Below are 22,511 nucleotides of genomic sequence, written 5' to 3'. Positions count from 1 at the left end.
GAAGCCCAATCACCACATGCACAGAGCTACAAATGTTTAGCCAGTAAGGAAGGAGGTGGATGGATAGTAATGGAGGGCAGGAGGCCTACACAGGGTTGGAAAGGTCAGGTCAGAGACAGCTTCGGCACAAAGAAGTTTCAACAGTCTCGAGCACCTTCCCCTGTAGCCACAGGATGTGTCACATGCGCCCACACCACATTCTCCCCCAAACAGGCCTTTCAAGTAAAGCAACATTTCACTTAATGTATCCACAGGACTGATTTACTATATGCAATGCTCCCTTTGTGGCCTTCTCTACATCAGAGAGACTGGGCGCAAACTGGGAGTTTGTTTCATTGAGCACCTTTGCTCTGTCCGCGCCCGTGACAAAGACTACCCAGTAGCCAGCCATTTCAGTTTGGTATCACCCTCCCACAGTCACATGTCTGTCCATGGCCCAATGTACTGACCCACCAAGACTACCTGCACATTGATTTTCCATCTGGGCACTCTCCAGCCAGATGGCATTAACATCGAATTTTTCAGTTTCTACTAACCTGCTCTCCTCTTCCCCCTCCCCCTTTCCAGTTTTCCTTCCCTCTCCCTTCACATAGCCATCCCTCCTCCCCTTGATCGCTACTGTCCCCTCCTCCACCTATCACCTCCTGCCTTTGTGACCACCCCTCACACAACTCTTTTGTTCGGAACTCTGCCGACATTTTTTCATACCTTGATGGAGGCCTCAAGCCGAAAACTTCAGCTATGTATTTTTACAGGACACTGTTTGACCTGCTGAGTTTCTCCAGCTTTGTGTTTTTACTTCAACCCCAGTGTCTGCAGATTTTCAGGTTTTACTTCAACAGCAGATCAACTTGACAGAGGGTGGAGCAGGACATTGATAATGGCCGGGGAGGGGTGTGAATGGGTGCTCTTGGTGATACCCCATGGTTAAAAACAACCGCAACAAGACTCGAGCTCACATTCAGATAGTTTGTGAAGTCTGGAAGGAACTAGCAGTGTTTTAATAAATTCAAGCCTTTATTTCTATTCTTTTACTCAGTGAAAGTTGGCATGTCCCAGGGTTCGAAACATAAGAGTGATCAGTGACATCAATCAATGTCAAGATCTAACACATTTACAGATCAGGTCTGCTCAGCAGAATGTGGGTTAGTGCTTTTAGAGCTCTTATATTCTTGTGGTGCTCAGAGCAAGGGAGGTATGTCACAGTACACCCTAAGAATTTCCCTCACGCTGCACAATCAAGCGTGCTTCTAGTGGAATAGATGACTGTGATGCTTCCACTGTGTGTATAGATGAATATATGTGCTGGCCCACCTCCTGAACCTGTGACTCCTCAGTACTTGCCTTGGAAACAGGCCAGCAGGATGCAAGCTGTGCTGACACTTTAAAGTGATTAAAGCCTATCAATCATGATTCTCTGTCTGATTGTAGTTGATTGTGGTTCACTTTAATCACCTTAACTTTAGACCATGGACAAGGTAGCATGGGCACCGACCCCAAGGATCCGGAGGTCTCGACTAAGTTCGACCAGTGAGTGTAATGCCTCAATGCATTCATGGGGTGCAACGATGCGCGGAGCAAAAAGACAGGAGGGAAGTGCTCATTGCTTAAGTCAGCCATTGGATTTTCCAAGCAATAAGAGACTTTGCTACTCCGAAGTGATGGACTTCTTTCAGAAGCAGTACCAGGTCCTGATGAACGTCATATACGCACGATTCCTCCTGGGCATCCAAAAACAAGCACCAGGTGAATTGATTAATGAGTATATGTGGGCACTGTGGCAGTTGGGGTGAGCCTGTAACTGCCGAGAAGTTTCTGCAGCTGCCCAACTTGAAGGCCTAATGTGGGAAGCGCATGTGGCCGGGTTCAGTTCTGACTACATCAGACAGATTCTCCAGAAAAACTGCAATCAGAGCCTGCAGGAAGTAGTGGACTTGGCTAAATCACTGGAAACAGGACAACAAAGCGCCAAAGTATTCTCTTCGGGCAACGTGACCACCACGTGGGGGACGCAGGCGCTACCATCTTAGGACGTTGCGTCCCACGTCACTGCCATTGAGCACCAGAAGTGCTACTTCTGCGGACATGGGAAGCACCCCTAGAAGAGCTGCCCAGCCCGAAGTGCCACATGCTCCACTTGCAGGAAGAAAGGGCACTACGTAAAAATGTATAGGTCCCAAGCTTCCCCCAGCAGCGCCACATTTGGCCAACAGCCATCACCATCTTGGACCGCCCCACTTGCAGCTCCACCTCAGACGTCAATTCCGGTAACCATAGATGGATCGAAGGGGCCCTTGGGAGGACAGGCCAGGGCAGCACTACTTCCGAAAGTAAGGGACAGCAATTTGTGCACAACATAGGGGCAGCCATCTTGGCGAGCACCCCCAAACCAACACAGTAGTGACTCGGACAGCAACCAGACACTCTCCTCCATCATTCTCGAACATGGCAGAGCATATCAACTGGCCAAAGCCATGATGAACATCGAGGTAAACAGCCACCTAACAAAATGTTTATTTGATACAGGAAACACCGAGAACTTCATCCACCCAGGTACTGTACAGCAATACTCCCTCATTGTAACTCCCAACACAACGCAAGTTCTCCTCGGCTGAGATCAGTGGCTGCTGCACTGTGTAGCTGACTGTGCAGGACACAGAGTACAGAAACTTTAAACTCCTGATTGTGCCGCACCTCTGCGCACCGGTCAAACTGGGACTGGACTTCTAGTGTCAGATACAGAGCGTCTGCATGGAGTTCAACAGCCCCAACCCACCCTTCACGGTCTGCAATACCAAACTCCTGAACCAGCCAACCCCCCCCACCCCACCCCACCCCCCTCCGCCACCGAATACGACCTGTGGCCTCTCTTCTCTCTGGGACCTACCACCGCTCCGTTCGAGAACTTCACCCCCGACTGCAAGCCCGTAGCCATTAGGAGCAGATGACACAGCCCTGGGAACAGAGCATTCATTAAAAGCGGAGGTCAAATGACTCCTACTGGAAGGGGGTCATAGAACCCAGCACCAGCCCATGGACAGCCCAAGTAGTGGTAGTAGAGCGGAGAGAAACAACGCACGGTCACTGACCACAGTCAGACCATAAACCGCTTCACCCTGCTAGACACCTAACCACTTCCCCGCGTGGCCGACATGGTCAATGAGATCGGCAGTTCCGTGCTTTCTCGACCATTGATCTCAAGTCAGCTTACCACCAGCTATCAATTCGGCTGGGGGATAACTCTTACGCTGCCTTCGAGGTGGATGGCTGCCTCTACCACTTCCTCCACGTCCCTTTCAGCACCAGCGGGGTCTCTGTTTTCTATAGGGAGATGGACGGCATAGTTGATGACTATGAATTCAAGGCCACATTCTCCTACCTGGACAATGTGACCATTTGCGGCTATGACCAGCAGGACCATGGTGCCATCCTTCTCCAGGCAGCCAAAAGCCTCAAACTGACCTATACCCAAAAGAAGTGCATCTTTAGCACTTCATGAATGGCCATCCTGGCCTGGTAGATATTGGCGTCATTGGGCCAGATCCAAACCACATGCACCCCCCTGTTGGAACTCGCATTACCCCAGACCCTCAAGGTCCTGGGGCTTATTTTCCTATTATGCCCAGTGGGTCCCCAATTACACTGACAAAGCCCATCCCCTGGTGAAATTGGCTGCTTTCCCCCTGTCAGCAGAAGCCCAAATGGCATCCACATGCATCAAGGGTGATATTGATCCATCTCTTCCAGGTGGAGAGTGATGCATCTGATTTCCTCCTGGCCGATGCTCAACCAGGCAGGCAGGTCCGTGGCATTTTTTTTCAGAACCCCAACTTCGGCACTCAGACATCGAGAAGGAGGCCCAAGCCATAATGGAAACTGTGCGCTATTGGAGGTGCTTCCTGGTCGGAAAACTGTTCACCCTGCTAACTGACTAACGTGAAGTCACTTTTATGTTTAACAACAAACAGCAGGGAAAAATGAAGAGCAACAAGATCCTGAGGAGGAGATTTGAGCCAAACCACCTACAACTATGAGATCTTATACCAGCCCGGAAAACTTGACAAGCCTCACGATAGATCCCCTATCCTGGGGAACATGCACCAACGTACAGCTGGATCATCTCCATGTTCTCCATGACAACATCTGCCGCCCCAGAGTCATCAGGCTCTACCACTTTGTTAGAGGCCACAACCACCCCTACTCGGTTGAAGATATCAGGGAGTTGACATGTAACTGCCTGGTCTGCGACGAGTGCAAACCCCAGTTCTACCAACTGGGCAAAACCCACCTTATCAAAGCCACCCTCCCCTTCGAGCAGATGAGCATGGACTTTAAGGGAATGTATACCATCATGGATGAATACTCCCGTTTCCCCTTTGCCATCCCCTGCCTTGGATTTCACTACTGCCATGGTCATAAAGGCATTAAATGCCATCTTCACTCTGTTTGGGTACCTCTGCTATATCCATGGTGACCAGGGGTCCTCCTTTATGAGCGAGGAGCTGCGCCAGTACCTGATAGCCAAGGGCATAGCAACAAGTAGGACCATGGGCTATAACGTTGGGGGAACAGGCAGGTAGAGAGGGAAAACGCCACCATATGGAGGGCAGTTTTCTTAGCCCTTAAATCAAAAGGACTGCCCACCTCCCAGTTGCAAGGCACACTCCCTGGGCGTGCTCAATGCCACCAGGTTCCTTCTCTGTACACCCATGAATGCAATACTGCAGGAAAGGCTCTTTTCCTTCCCTAGGAAATCTGCATCCAGAACCACACTACTGTCCTGGCTAATGAACCCTGGGCCCGTGCTGCTTCGAAGGCACATCAGACACTACAAAACTGATTCTCTGGTCGAGAAGGTCCACCTCTTCCACACCAACCCCCAATACGCCCACGTGGAGTTCAGGATGGTCAACAGGACACAGTCTTCATTCAGGACCTGGCGCATGAAGGAGACACCACAACTGACTGGCCAATCCCCTCCCTCGGTACACTGACCAACCAGCCCCACTATCAACGTCTGATTTTGTGCCCCAAATTCCAACCAACCCAAACTGCACCACGATATCGACACCCCCTCAGCACTGCCTGTTCCACAAGACACCACACGGGAACTAACAGCTGTGCCACAGCAGACCCTGTGACAGATGAGAACACCAGACAGGCTGAATCTGTAAGGGACTTTGGAAATGCAACAAACACTACACCACCCTGCTAGACTTTGTTTAAAAAGGAGGGGTGAATGTGGTGCTACGCGCACCAGCAGGATGCAAGCTATGTTGACACTTTAAGGTGATTAAAGCCTATTAATCACGATTTTCTGTCTGATTGTGGTTGATTGGTAGTACAATGATGTGCCACAGAAACAAAAGAATCATCTGACATTTATAGACAACTGTAAAACACAAGGCAGGCTAGGAAGCAGTTACGATCACGATGTGGGGTAAAACACAAAAATCTGCAGACACATAGCTAAAGTAAAAACACAATGCTGGAGAAACTCAGCAGATCAAATAGTGTACCTTATATGGCAAAGGTAAAGATACATGACCAATGTTTCAGGCTTTACCCCTTCATCAAAGTATTACAAAATATGGGCAGGCACCTGAACCATTATTATGCGATACTAATGTGATGCTATTATGATGTGCCAGCCATTTGTGCACATTAAGTTCCCACAAAGCAATAAAATAAGATAATATTGTTTATACATCAGGGAGAGCCCTCTCATCTTCCCCAACCTTCATCTCATGGCATCTTTTGTGTCAATCTGTCAGAACAGAACCCGACTGGATTCAACGTCAATTCTGGAGAAATGAACTCCAATCACGCAGTTCTTCCTTTGTGTCATTCTGAAGTCTGCCGCACACTTTGTGCTCACAACTGGAGGGAAACTTGAACCCACAACCATTTGACTCAGAGGGCAAAGGTGCTACCAATCAAGTCACCACAGATTGAGATCACGATTAAGATTGCTTGACAAAATTAGGGCGTGTCAAGTCCAACTTTAATTTCAGTTTCAGCAAACAATTACAATTCATGAAATCCAGTGAAGGGAAAATGCAAGCAATTATTCAGGAAACTTTCCTGAGGAACTGCTCAAGGGTGATCTTCAATTGCTAAATTAGATCCCTGTTTATATTCTAAATCCACTGCTCAGGTACTCACCACAGGGAATTTGTTAGTGGAAAGTTGAAAGAAATTCTTGTGAGAGTTCTGGAAGTTCCCAGGTCGGGTCGTTGGGGAGAGACCATATCCTTTGAGAGACTGGGGGTTTAAACCCACAGAAATCTTACTGAAGAGATGAGGGTATCACGACTGAAGGTCTCTCCCTGACAGTTATGCTCAAAAAATCACTCCCAAATCAATAATCTATTTTTTTTTATAGGTGTGTCTTTTTCTGCAGAAGAATCAGGACCAGAATTTCACAAGTCATGTCAATGCCCATTTCATTGTCCAACACTGATTCTGCACAAGGGCACTGCCAACCATAACTCTATCAGTTTTGTAGTGTCTGATGTGCCTTCGAAGCAGCACCGGCCCAGGGTTCATCAGCCAGGACAGTAGTGTGGTTCTGGATGCAGATTTCCTAGGGAAGGAAAAGAGCCTTTCCTGCAGTATTGCGTTCGTGGCCGTACAGAGAAGGAACCTGGTGGCACTGAGCACGTCAGGGAGTGTGCCTTCACTGTTCTACGGTCACCATTTATTAAGTCACTCTCCAATGCCTGGCTTGGAGTACTTTTTGCCCTATCCCCAACACAAGCTATCCTTATTTTATTCATCTTTTAAAATCAAGACATCATTGGCAAGGCCAGTATTTATTGCCCTTGAAGTGAGCCAACATCCTGAACAGTTGGTAAACAACCTCCTTCAGAACTGTGGGAAGAAAGTTAGAGGCTTCAAGACCAGTGACATTAAAGGAATAGTCACATCAGTTTACCTGTAACTTCCTGAACCTCACTTTCCACACTTTCTAAAACCACACAAGCCTCTAAATGCCAGCCATCTGAATTCTAATGGGAAACAAGTAGTTTGTGCCCTTGTTCCAAAATCCTTAAAGAGTTTTACCTTCAATCATAGACTATGAGAACAAACCTGATCTTTAAATATTTCAGCTCCAAATGACTGCATCAAGCAATATTTACCAAAAATGTGGAAAATGTTTGGGGGGGGGGGGGGGGGAGCGAACGCAATTAGAAAAACCATGTGTGAAAATTCTATTATAATTTCAAGACAAGCAATTTGACCAGATCTGCAGCTGTGGGCAATCATCAGCTTGAGAATGAGTAAAGGTCCAAATTGTATCCACTTACCTCGTTGCCATAGCGTTTCATCTCTAAACTTTCACTTTGATACATTGTCTTTCGTAGCGAGTCTTGACCCGCCCGAGCGGGTCTCACAACCCAGGTGAAACCATTTCTCCCGCCTTCCAATCAATCTACTTTGTATTTTGCACCTGCACTCGCGAACGTCACCAGGTCTCGACTCCCTTGCTGCACTGTTGGAAGTTCATCAGGAAGAGAGAGAATCTTTCTGACCTGAGAGGGGTTTAGTTCAGCCTTTCTATCATGAAACACGAAAAAACCCCTTTTGCTGTCAAATGCTTCGAGGCGCCTTTAAAGTGACGAGAGGCACAAACATCAGTGCAATTTCTATCTCCGAAGATTTCCTTTTGCCCACCTGTTCCCTCTTTTGACTGGGTCGGGGTCAGCAGTTCGTGTCATGTCTTACCCCTTCAGACCTCGTCCAGGCCGCGACCTCCAGAGACCACTCTGGCCAGATAAATGCTGGCGGAGCAGCGACACCCCCACCCCACTCCCCACTCCACCTGCGAACGCTTGCCAGAGATGTGGGGGGGGGGGGGGTGACCTTTCACCCTCCAACTCCCGCTGGCTTCAAGCAAACATTTTGCAACTCTTGCAATTTTTCACCAACTTTTTCAGAACAGCCACACTTCCGTTTAGGATTTATTCCATTCGGCAGAAAGTTAAAGGAAAGATTATTTTACCTTTTTTCTTGCCCGCAGCGGTGCTGCTGAAACTTCTGTCCCATTCACTTTGTGAGAGGCGAGAGCTGACCACGAAACGCCGGACGGTAAATGAGGTTGGGACAGCAAGTTCCCAAAAACGTCCCGACTCCCCAGGGAGCGGATCCAACGCGAAGTTCCCCAACCTCTCAACTCGACAAAGAAACTTCCGCCCTGTTGCTGCTGTCACTCAAGCTGACGTCATACCAGGTAGACCAGTGGAAAGGTAACCCTCTGCAATCGTCAGGTCTGCCCGAAGTATTATACAACAGCAGCTCCCTCTGGAGTTCTCTGTCAAATATGAGGACCTTGCATTGGGGAAGATGTTAATAAGTTGGAAGCAATTGAAAGTTTTCTGGGCTAATATCTGGAATGGATGGATTGCCTTCTGAAGAAAGGTTTGACAGACCAGGTCTACATGCAGTGAGAGGGATTCTTTCTTTGGCTTGGCTTCGCGGACGAAGATTTATGGAGGGGGTAAAAAGTCCACGTCAGCTGCAGGCTCGTTTGTGGCTGACCAGTCCGATGCGGGACAGGCAGACACGATTGCAGCGGTTGCAAGGGAAAATTGGTTGGTTGGGGTTGGGTGTTGGGTTTTTCCTCCTTTGCCTTTTGTCAGTGAGGTGGGCTCTGCGGTCTTCTTCAAAGGAGGCTGCTGCCCGCCAAACTGTGAGGCGCCAAGATGCACGGTTTGAGGCGTTATCAGCCCACTGGCGGTGGTCAATGTGGCAGGCACCAAGAGATTTCTTTAGGCAGTCCTTGTACCTTTTCTTTGGTGCACCTCTGTCACGGTGGCCAGTGGAGAGCTCGCCATATAATACGATCTTGGGAAGGCGATGGTCCTCCATTCTGGAGACGTGACCCATCCAGCGCAGCTGGATCTTCAGCAGCGTGGACTCGATGCTGTCGACCTCTGCCATCTCGAGTACCTCGACGTTATGGGTGTGAGCGCTCCAATGGATGTTGAGGATGGAGCGGAGACAACGCTGGTGGAAGCGTTCTAGGAGCCGTAGGTGGTGCCGGTAGAGGACCCATGATTCGGAGCCGAACAGGAGCGTGGGTATGACAACGGCTCTGTATACGCTTATCTCCCCCCACATCTCCATCGGGCACACAAAACTCAAAACGGTCAACCAGTTTACCTATCTCGGCTGCACCATTTCATCAGATGCAAGGATCGACAATGAGATAGACAACAGACTCGCCAAGGCAAATAGCGCCTTTGGAAGACTACACAAAAGAGTCTGGAAAAACAACCAACTGAAAAACCTCACAAAGAGAGGGATTATAATGGTAATTGAAACACAAGATCCATAGGATAGATGTAGAGAGGTTGTTTCCTATTAGAAGAATCAAGAATGTGTCAAAGAAATAAATTTAGAGATGAGGCCTTTTTTTCTTAAAAGATTGCAGGTCATTGAAACATTGAGTTGGACAACACAGAACAAACTCTTTGGCTCAACTCAACCATGTTGACCAAGATAACATTCTGGGCTCGTATCATTTGCTTGCATTTGGTCCATATCCATTGAAGGTCTCCTTATCCAAGTATCTGTTTAAATTCCATTTGAGTGTTGTACTGTTCCTGCACAGTCCTCCGGCGGCTCATTCCAGATGCAGACTATCCTCATAGTCTTAAATTTCTCCCCTCTAACCTTAAATCAAAGCCCTCTAATTCTAGAATCATCTACATTTTGAAATAGACCGTGAACATTCATTTTATCCATCGATGTGATTTCATTAATCTCTTATAAGGTCACTCCTTGGCCTCCAATGCCCAGCCTATCTATTCTCACCATAGAACCATACAGCATTACAATGCAGAAAATAGACCCTTTGGCCCTTCTATACTGTGTCAAACTATTAGACTGTCTAATAAAATGAGTTACAGGAAAAGGTTAGGACTTTATTATCTGGAGCATAGAAAAATGAGGGGAAATTTGATAGAGGTACAGTATTTAAAATTATGAGGGGGATAGACCGAGTAGATAGGTGTTTTTCTACCGAGGATAGCTACAACCCAGAGGACATGGGTTAAGAGTGAAATGGGAAAAGTTTAGCGGAAACTTCTTCACACAGAGAGTGGTGGGAGTGTGGAATGATGTGTGAAGGCTTAATTTGAACATTAAAGAAGAATTTGGACAGGTCCTTCCAACTCCCTGCCTGGTAATTGAAACTGAACCAGACTGCTCGTTTTACAGGTGCTATTGTCTCAGTTCATCTGCAGTAGACCCCCTCATTCATGCCTTTCTTCTGCTACCAGCCTCCTTCTTTAACCCTGAATAAACTCTCACAAAACTCAGCTTCTATCCTCAGTGTAATGAGTCTAGTTCACCCATGAACCCTCTATTGACTTTCACTGTCTCCTTTTAAGCAATGGCTCCATTTGAAAACTCACTTGTGGCCAAACCCATGTGATATCATATATCACGATATTAGTGGCCTCATTTACAGCTTAAGAATGCTCCAAAATGACTTTTATTTAGCAGTCTACTACTGAATAGTCACCTGTTCTTTTCACCATATTCACCCTCAGTGGTTTCTCATTCCCTTCCAGTCTTTAATAAGCTGTTGACCAAGACTCAAACTGTTACCACCAAGCCATTTTATCTCATCCCATATTCCACAGAGCCCTTACCCACCCATTTTCCTTTGAAAACTAATCACTGAGTGTTCTTGCAGTTGGACCACTTGTGGCAGGTTTTCTCTTTCCCGAATTGTTTTTCTTTGTCACCACTGCGAGCTCTGTCCCTGGATGTCCATCGCTTGGATGGAAGGAAGAATGCCAACCAGCACTTCAAGAGTTTAATTTCTTCCATCCCTCCATTCCCCCTCTCCCTTCTCTCCATCCTCTGTCCCCTTCCCTCTTCCATTGCTTTGTCCATCTTTTGAACAGTTGCAATACCATCCACAGAAGTGAACTTTATCATGAATATTTTGTTAGGATGCCTTACTAATAAAAGTCAAAACCAGAATTTCATATCAATGAACGTGGCTGTCTCACAGCACAGGAACCTGTTAACTGGCTGATCCCTATTGTATTGCTCAGTTTCATGTAATGATAATAATAATTCTAAATTCTAAAATCCATTCACAACTGATTAGGTATTTATTCAGGTTCCTGTTTTACATAGCAAAATCTCAAAAACAATTTAAAAAAATTAAAATAATTGTGGGAAAAGCTGTGCTAGGATTCATGGAGAACCCACCTGTTCCTGTGATCTTTTTAGTCCATTTTGTAGGTTGGGAGAGTGTTTTAGTTGAGCACAGCACTCTTGCCATTGCCACATTGGTGAGTCAGCTGAGATTTAGTGATTTAGTCTCAAAGGTGGGACTGAAGTCACAGTTCCTAATTCTTAGATGAGGTTGGTCCCATTGACTGTTCAATAAACAGAATGTCAGTGGAGCTACAAAACACACCCTCAATGCTAATGCTAAATAAACGTGAAACATTACAGCGCAGTACAGCCCTCGAAGATGTGCCTATATATGCCTACCCCCCAAAAAAAGTACTGAACCCTTCCTACCTCATAACCCTTGATTTTTCTTTCATCCATGTATCCCTAATGTTCCAGCCTCCACCACCATCCATGACAAGGCATCCCAGACACCCACAACTCTTTGTGTAAAAAAACTTACCCCTGATGTCTCCCCTAAATTGTCCTCCCATCACTTTGTACAGATGCTGCCTGGTGTTTGCTATTCTTGCCCTGGGAAAAAAAAGCACTGACTCTACCTTATCTATACCTTTCAGGCAAATAAAGTTTTGGGAAGTAGAAAAATTTAAAAAAATCTCTCCCCAGTTAAAACCCTAAGTTGTGAAATAATTTGGTATAAAATGAAAATGTATCACTATGAAAAGCACCTTTTACAATCTGCACCGCGAGAATATTGTGATGAGTGATATTTTAATAAAGGCAAGTAAGTACCAGTGGGGTGACTCGTGCTGTAGTTTCTTTTGCTTCTTTGTATGTACTGTTAATGCCCGCACATGTGTGAGTCTTATGTTGTGTATGTCTATGTGGGCATCTTTGTGCAATGAACCTGTTTGAATGTGTTAAGTGTATATTTGCATGTGTGTACATTCGTATGTGTATTCAGGATAGTTATGGGTGTATATTTTGGTCTACGCATACGTGTTTGCTTTAGCATTTATTCATGTGCACCTTTACACAATGTGTGCCTGCGTGTATATTTGTGCTTGACAGTATTATTTCAGCATATGTTTGTGTATACATTACCCTTGAGCATGCTTGCATTTGTGTTTTGTGCACATGTATGTTGTGTATGAGTGCATACCCAACATGCATGTGCACATATTCGACTGTATATGAATATAGTTTGCATGCCTCTTTTTGTTGTTCAAAAATGTTTGTGTTTCTTTGTCCTGATCTGTGCATGCATTTCGGTGTATGCCTTTGTGCATACGTGTCTATTTTCTGAAAAGCAAAGAAAAACTGCAGATGCTGGTTTCTATTTAAAATAAAAATAGAAGATGATAGTGGAACACAGCACATTAGACATCATCTGCAGAAAAAGGCCAGTTTTGGTTTTGCACTCCTTTGAATTTCAGAACCTAACAATTAAACAAATTGGGTTGAGCAATTTGAGCAACTAAATCCTTAGCACAGAAATGGGATCCTGTGTAAGTAGGTGCATTCATGTAGCACCTTTAATATAATATCTTGAGACAACATGGGTAGCACACATTTCATGAAGCAAAGGAAAATTAAGGTGATAGAACGAAAGGTGGATGTTTCAGAAGCATTTAAAGTGAGGAGCTTCAGTGAAATGGTGCCTACAATCCCTGCCTTGTTCAATTAGGTTTTATTTCCATCTCCAATAACTTGACCAAGTGAACAAAAGTTGCCATAGAAATATCATAAAATCACAGCAGTAAAAATTCTGCATGGTGTGAGAATTTTATGGATTACACGTTAGTTTAGGGACAGAAAATTGATTTGGCTTCCATGGTGTGGTGGAAAATCCTATTATATTAGCATCTGTGCATGTGGAAGCTGTACCGCAGTGCCAGTATTGCTATACAATGCAATTTGATTTTACTACTGCAATGTTACAGAGGGCAAACACATTAAAGAAACAGCCTGGGCCACATACACAGGAACAAGTCTTAACAGGAGGGAGAGTGAAAGGAAACTTAAGGGTTAGTTAGTTATAAAGCACTTACCTGAGGCAGTGATGGGGAATCCGTCAGTAGGTCAATCATGGAATCATGTTAGTCATTCTGGCGTCTTTGATGATAACGCTAAGGTGCTGTTCTTTTGGGTTTGGTGGATGAGGACTGACAACAATCGACTGCACAAAGATGTGCCATCATGTGAAAATCGGTGGTTTCCAAGCCCATCTCTGACCTGCCATTTAAAAGCAAAGCAAAAGCCTTGCAACTGGAGAATAGGTGCCCATGTTGGTAGGCAAAGGTTTAATTCTCCAACTGGCAGGAGACTGGTTAGCGTGTTTGTTTGAAAAGTTCTTTTGTTAACACAGCCTTCATCCCACTTTTTAAACAGAGTCACAAATTGTAAAATAATGCACCAAGGAAGTTTATTGTGGAACATAATAATCAGTCCAACAGTAGGCTAAATAAATTCACACAGCTTTAGAATGATCACCCTCTGTTGGAGAATGAAAACAAGCATGACAGCCAAAATAATAAAACATTTATCAATGATCCAGATACATTTGACCACTTAGACAAGTTTCCTTACAAGGAAAGAAAAGTTTGCACTGACATTATTCCTTATTATATCTCACAGGAACACCCTTGGGCACTTCACAATGGATAGAATTGCCTTCAAGTAGAGTTAACGTTGTTTGATATATACAAATATTGGAGCCATTTGCATTCCAAGTGCCTAAGAAATAAATGATTAGACAGTCTGGATGTCTTTGGTGATGTTGTTTAAGGGATAAATAATATCCAAAGGGCTGGGAAAACTTCCCTGTTCTTCATTACCAGCCCAAGGAATTCAAGGGCAGAACACTCCTCAGTCTATGGCCAATTAAAACACAACATGGCTGATAATGTAACATTCTCTTGCTTGAGTTTCAGGAATGGGAATTTCAACCCATGACCTTCTAAGGGCAGATTGTCTGATCATTATCACATTGACTCAAGGGTCTACAGGGAAATCATGAAAAAAAAAGGGTAAGTCAAGGAGAAAGGTTGTAGAAAGGTTATTAGAGAGTGATCCAGGGCTTTGTGCTGCTGAAGTAATGGTAATCACACTGGCAGAATGATTAACAGTGGGTAAAGATGGAGGGCAAGTATGGGAAAGCACAATTACCTCAATAGTTACATTGCTGGAGGAGGTTAGAGAAACATGGAGGGAGATGAAAATAAGGATGAGCAATTTACATTGGAGGAGCTGCCAGGTTGAAGGATAAGTTAAGTCACTGAGCTCAGAAAAAATAAACGATCTAGACTTCTACATTAAGATACAACTATGAAGAACACTGTAAGAGCTCAAAACTTGTGACCTGAAACAAATTAGTTTCAGGCCATGCTCTGGAAGAAGCTATGCCAGCTATGGTGGTGAAGCAGATATTTGGTTCGAAACTTATATCAGCATCAAACAAAATGCCATGGTCAGGATGAAGTTAGGGCAGTGAATTGGGGTTTATAATGTGCAGTAAAGGCAAAGGTTTTGATCTTCCCACTATTTTGACAAAATATCTGCTCAACCAGTTTTGTGCATTGGAAAACTAGTTGGGCTAATTTAAGATGGTGGAGGAATCGAGAAAAGTTAAGGTCAGCTGAAGGTGAGTGCTAACGGAGCCCATTAAAAAAGGCGAAACAAATACACAAATGCTGGAGAAACTCAGCAGGTCAAACAGTTGGTTCTCTATCTTCACCTTTGCTACTTAAAGCCACTGTTTGACCTGCTGAGTTTCTCCAGCATTTGTGTGTTTTTTTACTTAACCACAGTCTCAACAGAATCCTGTGTTTTACCACATTAAAACAGGTGGATGTTGGAAAGGGGTTCAAGGAAGAACTTTAGGGTATTGTGGAAATAACAGAGCAGAAGGATTCATATGATCCTCAGCTACCGCAATCATCAGAAACTCCTTCAAGAATTGTCTGCATTTGTTGGTTGAGATCAGGATTTAGCCCAGTTTTGATATCCCAATTCTTCTTGCATGCAGAAGTAAAACACGAAAGTCTGTAGACACCATGATTGAAGAAAAATGATACTGGAGAAACTCAGCAGGTCAAACAGTGTATTGCATAGAGCAAAGATAAAGATACAAATCCAAAGTTTCGGATTTGAACCCTTCATCAAGGTAAATGTACACACTTACCTTTTTGCACGCACTTTGATGGGTGGGCTTGAGAATTGGACTACAATTAGAAAGGGGAACATTAATTTATTTAATTTCCTTCCACATTATATCTCCGAGATTTGTCAGAAATGATGTTTACCAATGTTTTCAGGTTAGAATGAATACTGTACAGTGAGACATGCCGTTTTGTTCTGTTCAGATCCAAAACATTTAGTTAATCTAAAGATATGAGAAATAGGAACAGGATTGAACTTGTTCCACCATTTAGAGAGATTATAGCTAATCTGATGTAAGCTATTTTCATCCCTTATGTGGATGCTACCTGACTCACTGAGTTCCTCTAGAATTTTGAACGTTGCTGTCACTGGACACAAGCTAAGAAAATGGGGAATGATATCTCCGCAATTAGCATTGCATGATTGAAAAATACTTTGCAATCCCCTTCTCTTAAAAAAAGTCAACTCCAACAATCAAATAGTTATGAAAAACACACTGGAGCCCTTTAATATAAAAAGCACACAGGTTTATTGCATATCAATCTTGTGTATAAATTCATTGTAGCATTTCGAAAGATTACATTTGGTATACATTCCTACTCTACATCATTAACATAGGAATCAGGTTGGATTTTATTTTCATTTCTCCAAGTACTAACTGTATCACAAGCATCAAAATGAATGTTTTTTTTTCCTGCGAATCTCCCACAAGCAAAGGTGTGTGTGTGTGTGGGTGTGTGTGTGTGTGTGTGTGTACGCGCGTTTGTGTTTGCGTGGTGTTAAACTATTCAGCTTATTAACAAAGCGCCCCTTTGTGTCTGGGCAATTAAAGACTCCTAACTTTGGACAATGCCTAACCACATATACAAGTAAGTGCATCCCTACAGTATTTTCATCACGAGAAACACACCAACAGCTAAACACAAGCCATGCACAGCCATATTTTTTCAGTCTTTTTTTGTTGAAGATTTTGTTTTTTTTTAACATTTTTAAGCAATATACAATTCAAACAGAAAGGGAACAAGCACCATCATTGCAATCTTTAAACGCTTCTGGTTAACTTAACAATGATCTTTTTTTAAAAAAAAACATCACACAGTTTAAAACATTTCAAGACCAAAAAAAAAGACAAATGATTTATTGGGAAGCTTCTGGACAAACCTACGACATAAATAGAAATTGAGACTTACATGGGAAGGGAGGAGTGAGATGGGGATGACACAGTTTAGCTGTTTCCTTCATGTTGAACCTACCAGGGCTCAAAAGACCAAGTGCAAATAGATAGTACGACAGTGCGTTGTGTGACCTAGTTGTGAACAACACAACTTTTGTCTGCTTCTCGTGCTCTGATTCCCAATTTTGACCCTGCAATAAAACTATAGTACTCTTGTTTTAATCCATGTAAAATCATTTTTTTTCTTACTATGTGTTACCCCAACAAACAAAGCTACATTGGAAAGTATTTGGGGATATGCGTGGATTACAACATTGGGCTTATCTCACTCTCTGTTTACCAGCAATCCTTCATGCAAGGGTCGGCTTCCTTAGTACATCAGACGTAGTGAAATCTTATATATGTTCTTTAAGAATGCGCAAATGATTCTTGTAGACCTGGTGCTTTCCCCCGAAAGAATGACAAAGCGCCATTTGATGCATATGTGGAGGAAATCATTGAACTCAAGGACAAAGGGGTACCTATTGCACCCTTTATCCATCAACCCCTCTCCCCACTTTCAGTGCAAGGAATTCGCAAGTGCATCTCACTTGGGTTTACAAAAACCTGATTCAACAAGCAATGAAATTTTCATGGGAAATGTTACATCTTCCCAAAGTGCACCCGTGTCAACAGTACTTCTTGGGGTTAACAATATTTTTTTTTAAATGAAATATTTAATGACATGTTAAAAATCAGGCTGAAAGGGTTCTGACATGAGATCACATCATCATAAAATCACTTATTATTGTTAAGAACCTAGATTGTAGAAAGCAAAATTAACCCGAGCTTCTTTCTACAAACTTAACAGTGGACCTTACAGAGAGAGAAACTACCTCTGGCATTCAAAGTTTAGAAAGGAAGTGATAAATAGGAAATGAGACCAGAATGGGATAGAGAGAAGCGATTAAATTTAGGATAATCTTGGAACATGCAAAATGCCCTAAATCCAAGTGCAAAACAATGATGGGAGTGAAACTGTATTTTGACAATGGGATTGAAAACTGAGAACAGAATAAACCAATTTACTGGAATTCCATTGGTCTTTGGTGAAACTTGTCTCAGTTTCACCAATGACCAAGCAAACCCCAGTAAATCAATGCACAACAGGAAATGTAAATTGCTGAATATTTATGCTTACATTGTGGCAAGTATCTCTACTATATCAAGCAAATAATTCTCAGATTCAATGCATATTGTTTTAAGGAATTTTGGTCTTTTATTAGCCACCCCTTTTCAAGTGAAAGAATAGGATGTTCTTCCTTCTGTGAGGAGAGGTACAGTCTCCTTGAGATAATACTCCCAGGACTATCCATTGAGACCTTGTTATTGTGAGGCATAACAATTAACCTAATACTCCCACCATGAAATTGCTTTACTGACTTCCACAATGGGAGGAACATCTCAGAATCCTGAAGGTATGTCCTCCCTCTCCCCAGTATAAAGGGAAGAATCAGGAATGATTGGCGATGAGGGAAGCTGCAGTGGAATGTTGAACCGATTCAAATCTTTTTGCGTGTGCTCTGACACTCTAAGTGCTACTTATCTTCCAATAAAATGAATAAATAAGGTGGATGGAGACATTAAGTAAAAACCCATTTTGCTGACCAGCAGCTCCACTTCCTGATGGTCAGGAACTTAAACACGATTGAAGACAGAATCTACAATGGTGATCTGAAATAATTCTCAATAGTATGTATTTTTTCTTGGATGGAAATGTTTGATCTGGAAGAGTATAAAGTCTGTTAAGTGTGCTCTTCATTAAACTAATAGGGTCTCAGATTGGAAGAGGCCAACAGGAAAACTATATTAGGAGCAGGAATGGGCTATTAGTCCCTCAAGTCTGTTGCAGCATTTACTGAGATTATGGTTGATGTGGCATCCAATACCATACACCAACATTCTCCCTGCATCTCTTCACTGCTTCGTTTCATAAAATGCATCAATTTCAGATTTGATGATTAACCACTGACAAAACATCAGTTGCTATTTGAGGAAGGAAATTCCAATTTAAAAAAAAAACTATGTGTTGCATGTAAAAGTGTTTCCTAGTTCCTAAAACACCTGGTGCTAATTTTTAACTTATTCCATTCTATTCTTGTTTTTTCTAACATGTGGCTATAGTTATTTTATATTTTCTCTATCAGTCCTCTTTTGATTTGTGAACAAGTCACCCTTCACCTTCTAAGTTCCAGCAGAGTTTATTTCAGTTTGTACAATCTTTGCTTATAGTTTAACCCATCCAGACCAGGTGGAATTCTAGTAAATCAACACTCACTTCTTTCAAGCCAATATATCCTTCCGAAGAAGTGGAACTCACAGTATGCCTGCTGTGGTCTTGCCAGTTTTTTGTTTAACTGTAGTATAACTTTTATTTCCAGGATCCTAGATGGAAACTCAGTTTTTTAATTTGTTCTTTTGGGTTTTATTTTTGTACTTACTCATAACATTGTCAAGAAGTGCATACATAAGCCACACATTCCTGTGACTCAGCATCAACCTGATCAGCATTTAGAAAGTACTCAATTCCATCCTTTTTGGGTTAAGTGGAAAAACTTCCAATTTACTGATATTTCAACTCTATCGCTCCAGTTTTGTCTCTTTTCTTAATTCTACACTGTATCTTGGTAACACCGTATTTGTGAATGACAAATTTTGAAATGTGGCTTTCAGCCTAGTGGTATATAGAGGAATGAAAGTGAAGATAAGGAATGGAGACTGGGAAGAGAAAGGAGGATGAAAATTTGTAATTAAAATTGGGTTAAAGTATAAAGATTTCAAAGAAGAATGTAAATTGGAATGCAATGACAAAGGGGTTAAGGATTTTGAATAGGTGTGGAAATAAGCAGTAGAACCTGAGGCAGCAATACAGCATTAATTATAGACAGGACCCCAGAAAGTTTATTAATTTGAATATGTAATAAATTTAAATGAGGGAACACCTTGGATCATGAATCACAGAGCTATACAGGAAAGCCATGTTATTTTACCAGAGTTAAATAATATAATCTGCAGATGCTGGGGTTGAGTGCAATACACAAAATTGATGGAGAAACTCTGCAGGGAATATTGTATTATTTAACCAGAGACAATTTTACTTTTAATTTTAAATTTTAAAGACTTCTCCCATAAACTTAATGGATCTCAGTCAGAACTGGCATTAGGGGTACAGAAACCAAATCTGGCTTATGTATTTTTGGGGCATGGAAAACATTTGAACATAAGTGCTCTTTATCACCATCTCTGAATCTTGTTGCAAAGCTTACGTGTATGATTGCGAGAGATCTGGCTACATATCAGGATAATTAGTGCCCTTGGAGCCTAATCCTGAGTAAAACCCTTTGAGTTTTGCCTCTGATACTTGGATGGAAGTTATCTTCACACATATTCTAGATTTTGAAGTACATTAGGAATGTGGACCATAGAATAATTTTGAAGTTGGACAGAATGACTGCTATTTTGTTCCATGCATTTTTAAAGGAGAACTTCTGCCATCACCTCAGCTACATTTGACTGTAAGTGATTGAATAGCCAGATATTTCACAGACAAGGGAATGTGAACATTAAATCTATTTACTGATAAATAATGCTCTTATTTGGTCAGTTTCAAGGACCTGTAGGTGCAAGGTTCCCTCATTTCCATAAATGGACAGAATCTATGGTTTCTCCAATTAGTGAGATAAAGTGATTCATGATAAAATTGATCAGAATTTAACCTCTTCAAATAAAAGTACAAATTACTTCTAACTGGACTCCACGACATGGGGTTATATTCACCTCTTGCACCTCCACTCCTTGCACAAGACTGTGACCAGCTCTTATATGTATGCAACTTCTTTGGAAAGCAATCAGAAAGTAAGATTGTCCCCACTGCAAGATGCAGGATCATTGAGATTTTGTTTGCTTCAAGGAAAGGAAGGTGTGTGTCACATCATAAAAAGGAAGTGTAATATGGCAACAATAAAACATTTAACTGATTGGGAGTGTCATTGTCCACAAAGTGCTGGAATTTGGCTAATTAACCAATTGTTTGAAAGAGAAAAAGATATACTTTATACAGCCCATGTTTTTTTCTGATTAAAAAACTGCTGGCTTGTTTCATTACAAGAAAAAAAACATGGGACATGTGACAACTGTGCAAAGTAGTAACTGCATGGAATCTATGTCCTCCTTGATTACTTGATTTCACAATCTCTGAGAGGAAACAAAAAAGTCACTCAGCACCAAATCGAGTCACTCCAGGGGACAAAGAATATTGCTGGCATTTACATAAGTATTTACAGGAGCTTTCTCAAAGCAAAGGTTTCTTTATTCTTTTAATTTCTCTCTATAATTATTTACCATGGAAACGGCAACCACTGAGGTCTAATTTCCACTTGTTCATTTCAATTATTTTCTTTTGTAAAAAAAATCAAATCTAACAATAGGATCCACTCTTAAATAAAAATACTGAATTATAAAAATCAAACCACTCACCGCCCTCCTCCTCTCAAAGGTTTGGCACTTCCACAATGCATGCCATGCAAAAAACGTTAAAGTAAATGAAATTCACATTTTTTTGGACTACATCATTTTGTTTGAAGTGGGGCGTCTGCGAGGAAATCGTCTAAGGAATAAATAGTGAGGACATAAACACTAATGGTCAGGAAGAAATTCAATAAAGCCTAAGACTAAATAAAATAAACAAAAACAAAATTTGATTGTCTGGGAATCAGCAACTAGAAGGACAACCTATGTTATTTGGCACAAGCAACTCTCCCTATTTGACAGTTATTGTACAATCATTACACAACTTTTGGTCCTTCTCTAGGTAATTATATTAACATTTTTAAATCACTCTCATGACAGCTAAGAGTACAAGACACAATACTGTTTCTTATAGAAAAGATATACCTGTAATGCCTGGGAGAGAGATTTTTTTGATACAGCAGGGGAGGGAGAGTGAGAGAACACAGGCTAATATATACAGGTTAATTATTGCAAAATTGCCTGGCTTCATTCTCAAATAATTTAAAAATTATAATAGTACAGGATGATGTAACGGCAAGGATGACAAGCAAGCTAACTTTCTTATGGGACCTTCATCAGTCTTCCTGAAGCATGACTGGCCCCTTTGTATTGAACAAATTTTTTTTTAAGCTTAAGCCCCAATGGTATATATGTGCAAAAATAGTATGTAATAGGAATAAATATCTCATGGAATTTAAGGTCAGCAACATAATTCAGTTGAGACCAAAAGAAGGGAAGTTTTGTAAGGCCTCCTTAGCTTGACAGACAGTGTTGGGGAGGGGGGTGTGGGGTAAACAGCTTTCAGTAACTTTGCCTTGATACCAACACCCCCCAACTCTCCTGAGTCATGACAGCTGCCACCCATCACTGTTTTTCCAAAATACATCAGGGCCATATCTTGCTATATTCTTTCTCTCTCTCTCTCTCTCTCTCTCTCTCTCTCTCTCTCTCTCTCTCTATCAAACATGGTTGATTGGGTGAAAGGTTCCCGGCTCTGGTGTAGCTCCTGCTATGTTCAGCCAAGCATCCAGAGAGTTCTGGGATGATGGACGGAGAGAAGTATTCTCAGAGAACGAGAGCATCATGGCATAAGTCTGCAATTTTTGTTTAAGGGATGGGGAAAAAGAAAATAAACACATTATTATACATTTGTAAAATAACTAATACATTTAATACATAACTGTTATTTAATTAATATTCAATATAGTATATAGAGAGTTGACATGATAAGGTACACAGTCTCCTTTTGTGCATAATACGATTCATCCAATCATCCTCTATGAATCCACCAGAAGTAACTCCGGAGAAAGGGTAGGAATGCAAGTGGTGTTGAAATTTGTGAGATCCCCTGCAGTCCTGTAGCTGCTGGTACTTGCTTCACTTCATTTTTAAAAAAAATATTTTATTTGTTTTAAGAAAATAGAGAATATAGGACTCAATTAATATAACAATAATACATTGAATATAA

The 22,511-nt window shown here is 42.2% G+C and overlaps 2 protein-coding genes across 13 annotated transcripts in view; both read right to left on the bottom strand.

Moving 5' to 3' along the window:
• arhgef16 (Rho guanine nucleotide exchange factor (GEF) 16) overlaps nucleotides 1-8,204 on the bottom strand; it is a 33,010-nt gene extending 24,806 nt beyond the window's left edge. The window contains exon 1 of the mRNA XM_069918536.1: nucleotides 8,006-8,204. The gene's annotated coding sequence lies outside the window, so the exon portion shown is untranslated. The remainder of the gene's footprint in view (nucleotides 1-8,005) is intronic.
• Nucleotides 8,205-15,826: 7,622 nt separating this feature from the next.
• Nucleotides 15,827-22,511, bottom strand: part of prdm16 (PR domain containing 16) — an 829,575-nt gene continuing 822,890 nt past the window's right edge. For 11 of the 12 annotated variants that reach the window (XM_069918526.1, XM_069918527.1, XM_069918517.1 and 8 more), the window contains one exon: nucleotides 15,827-22,137. In XM_069918526.1, the coding sequence (XP_069774627.1) occupies nucleotides 22,125-22,137 (13 nt within the window). In that variant the 3' untranslated portion in view covers nucleotides 15,827-22,124. The remainder of the gene's footprint in view (nucleotides 22,138-22,511) is intronic. The other variant, XR_011351692.1, reaches the window with a different exon arrangement.

Source organism: Narcine bancroftii, chromosome 2, assembly GCF_036971445.1.
Source record: "Narcine bancroftii isolate sNarBan1 chromosome 2, sNarBan1.hap1, whole genome shotgun sequence".
Taxonomy (NCBI): domain Eukaryota; kingdom Metazoa; phylum Chordata; class Chondrichthyes; order Torpediniformes; family Narcinidae; genus Narcine; species Narcine bancroftii.
Note: the sequence above shows the minus strand (reverse complement) of the source record. Positions and strands in the feature narration are given on the sequence as shown.